This window comes from Oreochromis aureus, linkage group 3 (genome assembly GCF_013358895.1).
Source record: "Oreochromis aureus strain Israel breed Guangdong linkage group 3, ZZ_aureus, whole genome shotgun sequence".
Lineage (NCBI taxonomy): Eukaryota > Metazoa > Chordata > Actinopteri > Cichliformes > Cichlidae > Oreochromis > Oreochromis aureus.
In genome coordinates this window covers 19,341,719-19,356,433 of record NC_052944.1, presented here as the reverse complement: position 1 = coordinate 19,356,433, position 14,715 = coordinate 19,341,719, and the positions used below count along the sequence as shown (strand labels likewise).

Genomic DNA, 14,715 nt, shown 5'->3' with positions numbered 1-14,715 from the left:
CCATCTGCCTGTCAGTTTTGACAGACAACTCAGCACAGGTACATATGAAAAGTGCAGCAAAAGAGGCCAGCATTATCACACATATTAAAACAAGCTGAGTGTTAGGCTCTAACTTTTTACACTTCATTTATGTCCTTACTATTTCAACTCTTCAACTCAACATTATGGTCCCACTTAGAATATATATAGATAATAGAGCATCCTTTGATGGCATGTGTGTGATTGAACATTTGCTACAACATGAGCAAAGCATTTTTTATTAAAAGGAACAAAATTATCGAAATATACTCGGCCCTGTGTGAAAAGGTAATTGCCCCCTGAACCTAATCACCGGTTGTGTCATCATGGCAGCATTTCTGATTATAGTCATTGAGTCTTTCACGTCACTCTGGAGGAATTTCAGCCACTCCTCTTTGCAGATTTTTTTTAAGTTGGGTCAAACTGGATTTTCCAGCATGAATGGCCTGTTTAAGGTCAAGCCAAAGCACCTCAATTGGATTTGAGTCTGGACTTTGACTAGAAAAAGCTTAAATTTGCTTTTATGAGGCATTAAAAAGTGGACCTGCTGGTGTGTTTTGGATCATTGTCCTGCTGCATAAGCCAAGTGTGTTTGAGCTTCAGGGTACGAACTGATGGCCGGACATCCTCTTTCAGGATTTTCTGGTAGAGAGAAAAATTCATCGTTACAGCAACTCCTGAAAAAGCAAAGCAAACCGTCACACTACCACCACCATATCTGAATGTTGGTGTTCTTTTTATTTATTGCTGTGTTAGTTTTATGCAGATGTAAAAGGACAAAAAGTTCAACTTTTGTGTCGTCAGTCCACAGAATATTTTCCAAAAGTCTCTGAGATCATCAAGACTGATTTTGGCAAATGTGAGACGAGCCCTTGAGTTCCTTTTGGTCAGCACTGGTTTTCTCTTTGTTCTCTCCCATGGATGCCCAGTCTCTTTCTATGGTTCAATCATGAACTCTGACCTTAAGTAAGACAAGTGAGGCCTGCAGCTCTTTGTATGTTGTTCTGGGTTCTTCTGTGACCTCCTCAGTGAGTCGTCGGTACTCTTGGAGTAATTTTAGTTCAGCAACATTTTCTCCATTTGTGAATAATGGCTCTCACTGGCATCCCAAAGCCCTAGAAGTGGCTTTGTAACACTTTCCAGACTGATAGATGCCAAAGACTTCTTTAGATTGCATTTTTGGCTGCTTTTTAAAACCAGCTTCACTTTTTCAGACAGGTTCTGTTTAAGTGATTTCTTGATTCAGCAGGTCTTGTATGCGTGGCTGGTAAAACTGAACTCAGCTTTCAAAAAAATGCAGTTTATCACAGTTAATTCATGACTTAACAAAGTCAAATTACCTTTTCACACAGGGCCAAACAGATTTGAATATTTTTTTCTCTTAATTAATCAACATTTAACAACTGCATCTGCGGCTATTTACTCAGGTTACCATAAAAAAGTGTGAGAAATATGCAAAAAAAACCCCAGAAAAGCAAAAAATCAGGAAGGAGCAAATACTTTTTCATGGCTATAAGGTTACACAGACACGGCTGGGAAAACTTACTAATAATATCAAAACTGAAAGCAGCAATAATTAATTTTCTGACCACTTGGTAAAGTGCAACAAGCTGTGAATGCAGACATATGATCATCTCATGATGTTAGTATGGGTAACCCATTAACACTAGCACACTATTTACACATACAGCAGCAGATGCCGACCATCATTAGCATTCCTTTGAACTGATGCTTTTAGGCGCTTTCCTTTTAACTCTGTTCGGTCATATATCGGACTCTTTATCTGCAAAATGTTCAGCAGCAGACCGTCGACTCTGCCTGCTGTTTGGTGCCTAACAAGTTGTGAACAGTGGATTTATCAGAGGTTTCTACTCGAACAGCCATATGCTGCTGCTGAGGTTGACAGAGTGACTCAAAACTCTAAAGTTGTGGGTGAAAAAAACAAAAAACACTCCGAAAAGATGAGCCAAAAGACACACACGCAAAATAAAACTGTAGAGCTGAAGAAAACTGAAGAGCCTTTTTCTGTAGGTTCATCAGAGCAAGAAATGTGATACACATATGATTATTTGGGAAAATGATACATGATTTTAAGCTCAAAAGTCACACAAAAATCCAAATATTCAGTATTTTTCTACACTGCATCAGACAAAACTTGTTACATGTAACCAATAAATACTGTTAAATAACAATTTATACTACAAGCAAAATGAAATAAAATGTGTTCAAAATCAAATTTAATCTCTTACTATTATATTTATTATAACATTGCTTAAATCTCTAGCTTTTGTTTTGTGGATAACTACCCTGATTTATTAATGTGGCCTATTTATCACCAGCGTCACACAGAGACTGTAAACTGCATTAAGCTGCCATTAAATAAACACTAGGTTGGCGTAGCCCGCTCTCCAGCACACTCTCACAAAAGAGATTTTAAATCTCAAGAGCTCCACTTCATGGTTAAATAAAGATTTAAACAAAACCGACAAGACTTTGGTTTTATGAGTAACAGTGGCTTCTTTCTTCCTTCCTTTCTTATTTCCCTCCTGTCTGCCTCCCTCCCCTGGGTGACAGGTAGGTGGATGCAATTAAATGTGCAGGAATAAACTCAACTTCAACTCAACTCAATTGAATTCAATTGAATTTGAAAGTAGGGCCAAACAGCAGCAATGATGCAGAATGACAGTAAAAACGAAAAAAAACAAAAAACAAAAAAAACACCCCCCAACAACACACACGCCTTTAAACAGAGCGTATCATCCACATTGACTCTTTTTTTAATCATTTTGACCTGCAAAAGAGTCTGCAGGTCAAAATGCTAACCTGCTGACACTTTAAAAAACACAACAAAAACAACCCGATTGCATTTTTCCTCATGATTTTGCTCAGTTAATCAATGTAAACTGAAAGAGAACAGCTGTCACCTACTCTGACACTACTCTGCCTTTTTAAGGGGCTACTCAGCATGTACTTTGCTGCCAGCTATCAGAGTTACTGCCAAAATAAGCAGAGGGAGTATTTCAATATGGTATCCGCAGATTACAGCTTCAGTTACTGATTAAAATTTAAAGCAATGATTGACTCGTGAAAAGGAAAAAAAACATATCAAACTACAGCTTACTGTGAGTTTAGCAGCTGCAGCTTGAAAATAAATAAATAAATACGCTCATGCTATATTTGATTTTAAGAAACCTTTGATGCAGTACCAAGTTCACTGCCATTTGTGGTAATGGCTTATTGATCAATGCTGGTTATCTGACTGAAGAGAAGCACCGTGCACTGTTGTGTAAACTCCTTAACCATAATCCCTGCTCTGTGTGTGCTTGACATATTTCCTCAGGTGAGGAAATATTGAGTGACCCATGGAGACTTTTGTCCTGCAAATATCTCTGGTGCGGCAGATAAGAGGGGCCCTGCACAGCGCTGTCTGTAAAACAAGACAGTAAAAATGTCTGCAGGTGGTATTGAACTGGGGGGTGAAATATTGGCTTTGTCCAATATTCAGTTTTGGGCATCTGCTATGGCCTTGAGGTGGTTTTTCTTGAGGCACAAGAGCGTTATATTTAAATCAACATTTAGCTCCAACTAGGACATCAAAGTGCACGAGTGGGCAATTCCGAGTTGTTTCTCAATCTGCTGTGGCAAATTGGAGCCACAATCGAGCCACTTCCTCCATCCATGTCCCTCAAAAAAAAAAAAACAGAAAAAAAAGAAAAAAAGGAAAAAATCAAATTTATACTGGAACCCTAGCCTACAGTGCTTGAAATTGCTTTCTGCACCATGCCTAATCACTGAAAAAGGGGATGATCCAACTGAGCGTCTGTGATTTGTGTGGGAGAAGAACATTTGGATCAACTTTGGGCTGGAGCTGTGTTGGTTAATCTACTAAACATCAAAGAGGAGAAAGGAGAGGGAGGAAGTGCACAGGGGGAGGAATTTATCGCGTGGGCTTGATTGGAAATCCAGCAGGGACACTCTGGTCCCCCCCTGTAATCGTCTGTAATCTCCTGTAGGTTGTATGTGGCCTGAGAGGAGCTGAGAAGCAGCCTATTACCCACCTCCTGCCGATGGGAGGCCCTGATAATACGCCGTTTGAGGACGACAGGAAATGAGGGAAGCTGAAGAGGAAAGGAGTAATACACAGAGAGGAAAGGGGTCGTCTTTTATTTTATTTTTTTAAATCCAGGCACGCATCAAGTCTGAGCTCAGAGGAAAGTTGGCCTTTGTTGATAATGAATTGATCATAACTTCCTCAACAGTGAAAGATCAATATGAGCTTGTCTGCAGCTTTAGAGACATCTTTCTCCCTGAGAGCTTTTCATATGCGTTTCAGTCAATGGTACTTATTCCTAGTGCATCAGAGTCAGCGTATTGATCAACTTGAAGCTGGTGAGAAAAGGGAGCAACTTACCCTTCTGGACTGAATCTCATTAACATACAGAGGCAAAAGAAACTCGCTGATTCCCTCCATGCGAATCCCGTCCTGGTTCAGCTTGAGGTTTCCCATTCCATCCTGAAACAGAGTCATGATCATCAGTGATTCTGTAAGAAGCTGTGTTCATTTTCCTGATTTGATTTAAAGGATTATAGCTTCCCAAATGTTTTTTGAAAAAAAAAAAAAAGGAAAAAAAAAAACTGAATCCTGCCGTCGGTGAAGTACATTAGACGGAGCTCAAGCTGTTGTGTAGCAGACAGGCCGGTGGACAGGCAGCGGGGCTGAGTGACAGGGAAGAAGTAGGACATGACATCGAGGTGACAATGCCACAGACACTCAGCACTGTCAGGGTGACAGGCTGCATGCAGTGGGAGGCAAACTGAGGAGGAACAGACTAATGTGGCAGCTCTGGAAGCGAATGTTGAGAAGACTCATGGAAATAAGAAAGGAATTAGATTTATGGTCCTGCTGATTTGCATGAAATAGTATTAGCTCAGTATTGTATATTAATATGCAAGTTTTGGGGGTTTTCTTCTTACCAAGGTCAAAGTGGGTAGTGTTGTACTGCACTGTGATACATTCAAAGCTGCTGCTAATGTTTTGTCCACTCCATTTACATAAATGGGCATGTGTGATAAATTGGACAAAATTAAAGACTCTGCTGTGGAAAATAATGGCTGCGAACATCAACAGAGCTTTTTTAACCATATGAGACCTGACAGTCACTGCCACTTACACACCAGCTTCCTTTAACTGCTATCAAAACGGCTCAAGCTGCTCCTCGCCACACACAGTTTAATGATTAATAACTGCAAGAGCCAGCCAACTCCTTTTTGAAAAAGGACCAACTTACATTTCAAGCAGCACGCTGTATTAGAATTTAACAGTCAAATCAGGCACTTGGCATGTAATAGCAGGAAAACCATTAGAAAGGAGAGGCACGTGACATTAAAGACATCCATATTCTGCAGAGATGGTCCGTTCCAGCTATTATCCATTATCTTACTCACCTTCATGTTTTACATAAGCACTTCTCAAACTGTGTGACTGAGCCCATAAACTCTGCAGGAAAGAGTTCACAGAGGTCAAGACAGAAAGCTGTTTTTCTCATAGACTTTATAGGACAGGAAGTCTTTCTGTAGCCACAACTATGGTGTTCAGATTTAAGCCACTTCATTTTTTTGTACCATCTTTGATGCTGTTTGATGATTTGGCTACAAAATGGGTTGTGTCATTCATAAACTCATAAAAATAAAAAATAAAAAGTATGTGGTGGCAACAAATAAACATCTTATATACATATCTATATATAAAAACAAGAAATTTTGGGAAATCTCTCAAAATATTTGCTTAAAACTAGTTCAACGTTCAAGTTCAACCACTAAAACTGATTCTTCTATTCAGGAATGCAAGAAAATAACTGATTTGGTATCTTGATTAAAAAAGCAACAATGTGCTTTACTCAGTTTTCCTACTTTTTTTTTTGTAAAACTACATTTGGAAATAAATGGATGACAACAATAATTATAATTTCGTGTTAACATAAAAAAGGATTTTGGTAATTACCAGCTTATTTTTGTCCCAATAGTTCATTTATTTATTTATTGTTATAATTGTTTTAATTAAGTAATTTCTTTTCTTTTAATTAATTTATTAATTAATTTTTCTCTCTGATGTTCAGTGCACCTTAGTTTGTGTTCTGCTATGGAAATAGAAAAATATTTAAAAAAATTTGAGTCTCAAAAGAAATTTGTTCCGTGTGAACTACCTCAGGATTTCACGTTTAAGTTTTCATTATTAATAGCACAACGTCTGGGTAACCATAGCTGTTAATTAACGTTGGAATGAAAAAAAAATAGGGATCGTTAATAACGAATTTGTTTCACTTGAGATTTTCCTGCAGTAAGAAGCTAAATTTAAACTTTTCAGCTTTAAAAGTTGTCTGGACATCTGTGTGATTGAACTTTCTGAAAAGCACCACATCTTTGGTGGGATCTTTTGCTTCACCTGTGCGCTTTAAAAAAGTCACGCCAATAAAAGTCACGCCGATTTTTCAACTATGTAGCTGTACAGCTAGTCCTACCTCTCTCCACAGGTAACAGCCCAGTGGTTTGCACTTAAATTGATTCTTTGCCATCCCGTTTCAACAGAAGCTACATCAATTTTAAAAAAAATATGAAATACCAAATACTGTATGAAATGAAGCATGATCCTGCAACTTCACCTCACATTTACTCGGGGGCTGATTTTGGACTGTATATAATTCAGTAGAAATTGGACAAGGTTATGCCTTGCTGCACCACAATGAGCAGACTGAAGTGTGAGGGCAGCTTTGTAGGGATGTGTATGAACAGATTGGCCCTGAGGGATGTGTTGAAAGAGTCCATAGTGCTAGCGGCACAAATGGATGGAGTGAATTACAGAGGCAGAGAACAGCAGGGAGAGCGCCATCATGCATGAGAGCAAAGAGCGGGGACAGACAGGAGAACAAAGTCAGGGGAGTTTAGGAGGTGTGTGTGGCGATGTGGAGGTCAGACTGTGAAGTCGCTGCTGTGCTGGAAGGAGGCGGCATAGTGGGTGTGAAGAATTCAGCACACGCTGCAGTCACTTAAATAAGTAGATGGGAGGTAGGAGAAAAAGGAGGGCGTCACAAACAGCCCCAGTTCGATAATGTTCAAAGCCTAAAGGAGACCCTCAGCATCAGTGAAAGAAAGGGTGATGTTCCAGAGGAGGAACTCCTGCCACGGTTAAAAGAAAAACAACCTGAGCTTTACCCCCTCTGCCCTCGACAGACGGGCAGAAGTTTTGGAGTTGTTTCTTTAATGCTACATATCTGCTCTATCATCCTATTTGATCCAGTGAGAGGATGAGGGATCCAAGATAGCGCACGCACATAGCCTAACACTTCACCCAGGAAAAAATTAATAAATAAATAAAAACGGAAAACAGCCCACATGGTTTTCAGACCAGTGACTTCAAAAAGGATTGAGTCACATAATCCATTTTCCTATATTTAGAGGGGAAAAAAAGCATTTTCAGAGAAACTTTATTTTTAACAATCAATGCTGTTGAGCAGTGTGCATCATCAGGCTGCCTGTGTGATGTAACCACAGAGATATTCACACACTCAGCTTGCCGGAAACGTTCAGGTTGTGACTTCTGACTTACCGGGCAGCTTTATGGTGAGCGTTTATCCCGTCCCACTGGAGTCAACTATTAATCCTGAGATTAATAGTTGACTCCAAGTCTTAAGAGCTTGATTGCTAGACCTGCAATGAATCCCTGTGGGCCTTAGTGCTTAACATCATTGTTTGAACTGAGCTAATAATGTTCATCCTGGAGATTATAAATACTGAACAACTACTTTTACTGAAATTCAGGATAGAGAGTCAAATTCAGAAGCAACTGAATGTGTGATTAGGTTGTCAGAGATATGATAACAGCACCGTGGCGTATCTCTAGATACCTGCTAATGCATTAACATAGTGAACAAGCAAGACAGTCCATTACTTTTCTAATGATGGAATTATCATTGAGCAATTAAATATACTGTATTTACACAACATATTACAATGTTAAACCTTGTTACCATGTTAAGACAAACCAAACAAACTGTACTACTGCAACATTGTATCAATACAAGGATACCAAATATCGATATTTCATCAAAAAATTAAATGAAAATTCTCTGGAAATACTACAAATATTAGTGATCATCTCGTGCACGACCATCCAGAGATAATGTTAGCCAAATAAACTTACATTAATCATCTCAACTGAATTACCATCCAGCAATAGACACACTTAGCTTCACAAAGGTAATTCAGACAAAGCTAATGGCTCGGTCACATGAGTAGAAATAGGAGAGCAACATCCTGCATCTACAAAAAAACAAAGAATCAGGTGCTGTCTGGTGGCTGTTTTGATTTTTTTCATATTCTGTGGCTGACTAACTGGTTACCCAGAACATGAGGGTGTTGCACACTCACGATCACTTTTGAGGACAGGGTGATGGCGCAGGTCACCTGATAGGAGGCAACCTTTCTGCAAACAGCTGCAGTCTGACTTGGACTGACTGCAACCGCTCTGAGAGAGATTGTCGAAGGTTTGTCTCATTTATAGACAGATTGCCAACATGTTGCCGTCAGTCTAAATGAGTCTTTGTCAGTGAGCACAACTCCAGGGGACTCGACCCGACTGACTGCCAGCTGGTTATAGTCTGGTTATATTTCTGTGGATTTCTGTCTACGTAGATAACAGATATGTGATTTTTGATGATTTATTACAGTTATATTACCAATTTGACTCCATTTAATCACTCACTGATAGCAGACTCTTTCTGGCAACGTTTATAGCAGGTTTTAATGAAATGTGTTGTTGTGCTTGACAATCTCATTTTGCCGCAAAGAAATGCAGTAATGCAGTTTTTATGTACTGGAGAAAAAGAAACTTAATGTTGAGGATTTTTTCCCTTGATAGGTTGCCAATATGGCTGCTGAGTGGAAAATCTTGCTTTATTTTAAATCAAGCATTGTTATGTGCACCAAGTGTTCAAAGTGACTTATTTTTTTTATGCAAGTTCTCCAATACTGTCTCATTTTAGTAAATGATAATCAGTGGCAACTTTAACAGCAATGCCCTCATGGTGTGGTTCTTAGAAGCTACTGTTATGCTTTTTTTTTTTAATAAAACCTGCTGAGTCCTGAGAGATCGGGAGCAGCGAAGTGCATTTTCTGAAGCAACACCAACAGCACTGATAAGGTCTTTTACTCATGACATAGATTGATGACAGAAGAAGGAGCAGAGGAGTGATTGTAATAGTCGAGGGGGTTTTGGGGGGTTGGGAGGGGTGCTGCCACTGGGAATTTGTTGACAAAATGGTAAATTGTGTGCATTGTCCCTGAAAATGTCACGGGAGGAGCTCGCAGCTTCTGCCTGTTTGGATTTTGCTTGAGATTAACACGTTCTGCTGCCAAGGTTTTTCCTAATACTACAGAATCCAGACGAATCCAGTACACAGCACGAGATGCCCGTTATATATTTGATCCCTTATATTTGCAACCCTGCTGTCAATACTTGTTTAGTTTAGGCACTAAAGCAGTCTCAATCAAATCTTACTGCTGTACACTGGCTGATTTGTCTGATTTACATAATTATGTTATTATTATAAATCCTTTTCATAGGAGAGGGTTGGGACACAGCACAGACTGGAGTGTATCAGAGAGGGTAAAGTGAAGACAGTGCTGCCAACAACTTGTTAGCCTACTCTAAGTGCAATAAAAGCTTCCAACAACTGTTAATCTGACTGAGAGAACAAGACGCACACCACAAATGCTGTTCTGGATACAGCATTATGGCTCTCCTACTGAGTTAGCGGTCGACACCCCCGATAGGCACAGGAGGACGGGCTAAGACCAACACTTCATTTCAGTGATGCTGGATTTAATAAGAGGACAAGCCTTCTTTGCAACAATGAGCTTAATTGTGCACATCTGATAGCTCTGGAGGAGAGCCTGACAGCTTTAAGGAGAAATTCTGGACCAGTTTTCTTTACATGTTTGAGGACAGCACTAGAGATCCCACGAATATATGTATAAATATATGATCTCTAGTGCTGGTCTCAAATACCTACCTGCACATACAGATATAAGATTTCCTCTTAGGCCACCCCAAACACAATACTGTTTATTTTTTTGTCTGATCAAATTCAGTCGGAGATTTATTTGCCCTGCAAACTTTACTCAGCTCCAGCTGACGGCGAGTCACCCTGACATTATTCTGCAAGATAACTTGATAAAGGTGGGAATTCATTTTCCCCTCAATAATGGCCACCTGTTAGGAATCAGGAGGCAGCAAAGCAGCCAAAATCATGACTGCTCCCTCTACCCACAGCAGTCCACAAATCACAGACAAGTCCTGGTTTATTCAAATATTGCGTTTCATACTTTGGATTAGAGCGCGACTGATATAGCAGCAGGCGGATATTATTGCCTAATATTAGCCATTTCCTGATATATATCTACCGGGATTTTTATCAGCTGGTAAATAAACATTTAAATATTACACAAGCAAGGTGAGAAACACTATTCCACCAATATTATGAGTGCTGGCATTGCATAGTCTGTCCACCAGAGGGCACTAACTAACTAACTTCCTTGTAGGCATTATGTTTTTGGAACGCCACAAACAAAAGTAGTCCACCTTCATGACTCTGCAGCTGTCTACGTGGGCCGGGTCCTTCGAAGACCGAGAAAGCCGGAAGTGCGAGGCTGTGAAATGGGACGGTCTAGCCTTCTGATTAGCGTCACCGCTGTCTCGGTGGAGTTTAATAAACTCAGCCGTCTGCTCCTTGCTATCTAAAATATAACAGGACACTGCCGTAAATTCTCGACCATCTCACACTTCTGTTTAATCAGTTTTCTGTTTGACGTTTATTCAGCTGTGTGAAAATCCCAGAGGAACGCACTCGAGGGATTAATAAAGTTTTATTTCATCAAATCTAATCTAATAACTTTGATCTCAACCAAAACTTTTATTCCGGAACAAATAAAACACTGAAAAAAGCCAAACAATAACATTTTCAAGTTATCTGAGTGACTTATATATCATGTTTAACCTGATTAGCGAAAGACCGCAGGGGACTGAAAACGATGCGCCGGGAGTCCGCTGTTCTCGCCAGCTCGAGTGACCATTGAACCTCCAGCTAGCTATTCGATCTGGTGGGTAACAGACGTCTCCGAAACCGTTGGAGCACTTTTGCAAATATGCGATGTCTTGATAAACCGAGCAGATATTTGAAGTTTACACAGCTACATTCTCGCCTGAAAATATCTTAAAACTTTATTTTGTGACCCAGAAAGAGTAATAAGAGTAATATTAAAACTTAGTAGCGGCCGCCATATTTGGAAACTGGAATTGGCTGGGCTGCCCTATGAATTCTGGGATATGGTGGGCCCCGAAGGATACACCCGACACATCCTTCAAATCTGGGGAAAAGGAAGACGCATTTGTCGGCCGCACTCGGAGGAGTCTATGAATTGGGACAGCCTTTGTCGCGTCACTGTGACGTAATCGGTCTACAAATGCGGCCTCAGGAGGATGCGGCCTACGTTTCGAGACAGAGCTACTGTCTTCCTTAGCCTCTCTGTCATGTGGAATTCTTTTTTTCTTTACCTTTTCCTGCTGGGGCTGATTTTTTTAACCATAGCTTTGTAAATTTGGGTGTCATCTGCATAGAAATGGTAAACATGTCCATAAAAAGTAATGATGTCAGCTCCCCTAAACCACTGCTGTAGTGCGCTGCTCCTTTCTTGATCCTGGGCCTTCTGCAGCCGTACATTAAAAGCACAGTGGCTATTCTTGGTCTCAAACTGCCCTTTGATTTTATGCAAGACACGCAGATAAATTCTGTAAATTCTGTAATAAAACCTAGTTTTTAACCTTTTAAGGCAGCAGTCCCCAACTTTTTTTTGCACCACGGACCGGTTTAATGTCAGACAATATCTTCACGGACCGGCCTTTAAGGTGTCGCGGATAAATACAACAAAATAAAATGATACAACCAAGACAAAAACTGTGGTATTTTGTCAATTTAATATTAAACGCGAATTCACTGTGTAATTGTGTAACTTTATTAGCAGCGTCCTCCTGAAATGCACCAACAACATTGACAGTAACATCCTCCTCTCTGTCCCTTAATGCTCTCTGGTCGCTATGGTAACGCGTAAACATTTCTTTCAAAATCAGACACACAACTATAACACGGGAAAAGACCCAGGGAAACTGAGTTAATCATAAAAAAAACATACTTGAAAACCTGACAACCATAAATTTCACACCCGAACCTCAACTCTCGTGGCCCGGTACCGAACGACCGGTCCATGGCCCAGGGTTGGGGACCGCTGATCTAAGGCTTTCACAAAGGACCACTTTTTTCACTTTCTAATTCATGCTTTTATCACAACACATCTAGACTAGTACTACGATTTTTTTTCTTTTTATTTGTTTTTAAAAATTTAAAGAGTCAGCAACACAATACATATCTGAGCTGCTGACTCCAATTGTTCCCTGAAGATTGAAGTCCATGGACCATCTGCTCCTGGCAGCCCAAAAACCCATTTCAAAACCAGGGACAATCAAGCTTTTTCAGTTACCGCCCCAAAGTAGCGCAGTGCCCATGTTTGGATGGCCCCCTGACTGTTTTTTTAAGATTATTATGGCCATTTTTTATCCTTTATTTGAAAGTAGAGCAGTGAAGACAGGAAAGTAAGGAGAGATTCTGACCTGGGCCACCACAGGTCAGAATCAAACCCAGGCTGCTGCATGGGGCACATGGTCACCTGCTCACCCACTGAGCTAAATTGGCTCCCTTTAAAACACATCTTAAAACTCATCTGTGTTCCTTGGCATTTAAATCAGAATCAGAGTGGTGTGTTCTTACCTTCTATTTATTATTATTAATATTATTGTTAAGGGGTTTTTTGTTTCATTGTCTTGTTGAGAGTGTAATGCTCCTTTGTATGATACCTTGTCAAACTTGAGTTTTCAATAAAAAGTGCTCTATAAATAAAATTGGATTGGACTGGAAAGAACCAGCTGATCCGGGCACAGTAATCCACAACTTGCTGTGAGAATAAAACAAGATCATTTTTAAACTTTTTAAGCTTCCTTCTGATAACTCAAAGTGTGTGTTTGCTGTGCTGTACTCACCACTGAGAAATTCATAACCTTTATGATCCAGACGGTGAGGGCCAGGTTAACTATCATGGTGACCAGGAGCAGTAGCAGGAAGAAATAGAGGCATCTTTTTCTCCACCCGTATAAACCCACCGGGTACACGGCATCGCATCCTGGTCTTTGGAGGTGCAGGGACTGGGATGCAAGAATAAACTGCTCCTGGGTAATCTGGAAAACAAACAAACAAACTGTGTGTTAGCCGGCTGTTAAGGATATATTCACTCCGCACAGAAGCAATCACATATTCTAAGTGGTTATTACCTTGCGAGTGCCGCTAAAATGACTCTAGGCTGAGGCACGGCTGTGTTATTTTACAATTTTTTTAAAGTGGTACGCAAAAAAACAAAAGATGAAAGCATGGCATGAATATCAGCTCGGGTATTAGCACTAGATTAAGAATTTATATCTCGACATCCTAGACCACAATTACAGATTTCTATTGAGGAAATTGCAAATAGCCAATTTATTTATTGGTTGTTTGCAATGTGCATAAACCTGGAAACAGCACAGTAGCCCAGTGATTAATCAAGCTGTGTCCAAAAGACAAGGTCATTTCGTGACTTAATTTTATTTAAAAAAAAAAACATAAGAAACCAAATCAAAGCCTTAAAAAGTTGTGCATTTCAACCCACTGAAGGAAAGAGGGATCGTCTGTCAACATTCATTGATCAGAAGAAAAGCCATCAGTTGTCGGAGTAACTGGCCCCGAAGTGGAAAAGCTCTTAAACAGCATACACTGCAAGTCAATGAACATAAATCTACAGCCAAATCTAGATACTAACGAGCTAATCATAGTGATTAATGTAAGTTACACTCTGGAAAACAAGGTCCTTGACCTTTCTCTTCTTCTCGTTTTTCCGTTCTTTAAAAATCAAACTTCATTTGTACCGGCTTAATAATGTGTCACAGCTTTGTTTTCACTGCTAATTACTTGTTGACATTTTGTCATTCCAGTACTTGGAAAAGAAAGTCACTGAGAGCAACGGCTTCCTGCAGATGACCTGTGCAGCACTCGCCTCGGGCTGAGAACTTCACAATGTTACTACCCATCAACCTTTCAGTGGAAAATATTTCACATGGCTGGCTTTATGGAGCTACATCCAGCACAAGATGTGAAACACACTCAGACGGTTGCCACAGGCAGTCAGTACACGACTTAGGTATAGGAGTTCTCCCCAGACTATTTTATTTTCAATTATTTTTTTTCAATTAATTTGACTTCCAATGATTATGAGAACGAGATAATCGAGAGGAAAATGGTCCTTGTGCCATTTTCAGCTTCTCGGTGATGTTCTCATTTTGCATTGTTATAAATCCAGCCCACCTGCTTTAGAGGGAGGACTGTCTCAAAGCCCAAACTCACTTCCACCGGGCTGTGGCTCATTCCTGTTCACATTTCGTCACCTAAATTAATGTTTGAGAAAACACACTGTTAACAACCTCGACTGTTGCGTGACGTTTCAAGTAAAATACTTGCGACATCAGCACAGACCAACATAATGCACGAAGCCCTGCTGTTCAGTATG

General features: G+C 40.1%; 1 protein-coding gene across 2 annotated transcripts in view; it reads right to left on the bottom strand.

Annotated features, from left to right (window-relative positions):
- Positions 1-14,715, bottom strand: part of LOC116333185 (zeta-sarcoglycan-like) — a 53,773-nt gene that overhangs the window by 27,175 nt on the left and 11,883 nt on the right. For both annotated transcript variants that reach the window (XM_031756370.2, XM_039608109.1), the window contains exons 3-4: positions 13,163-13,357; positions 4,430-4,531 (exon numbers count right to left, since the gene is read on the bottom strand). In XM_031756370.2, the coding sequence (XP_031612230.1) occupies positions 4,430-4,531; positions 13,163-13,357 (297 nt within the window). The remainder of the gene's footprint in view (positions 1-4,429; positions 4,532-13,162; positions 13,358-14,715) is intronic.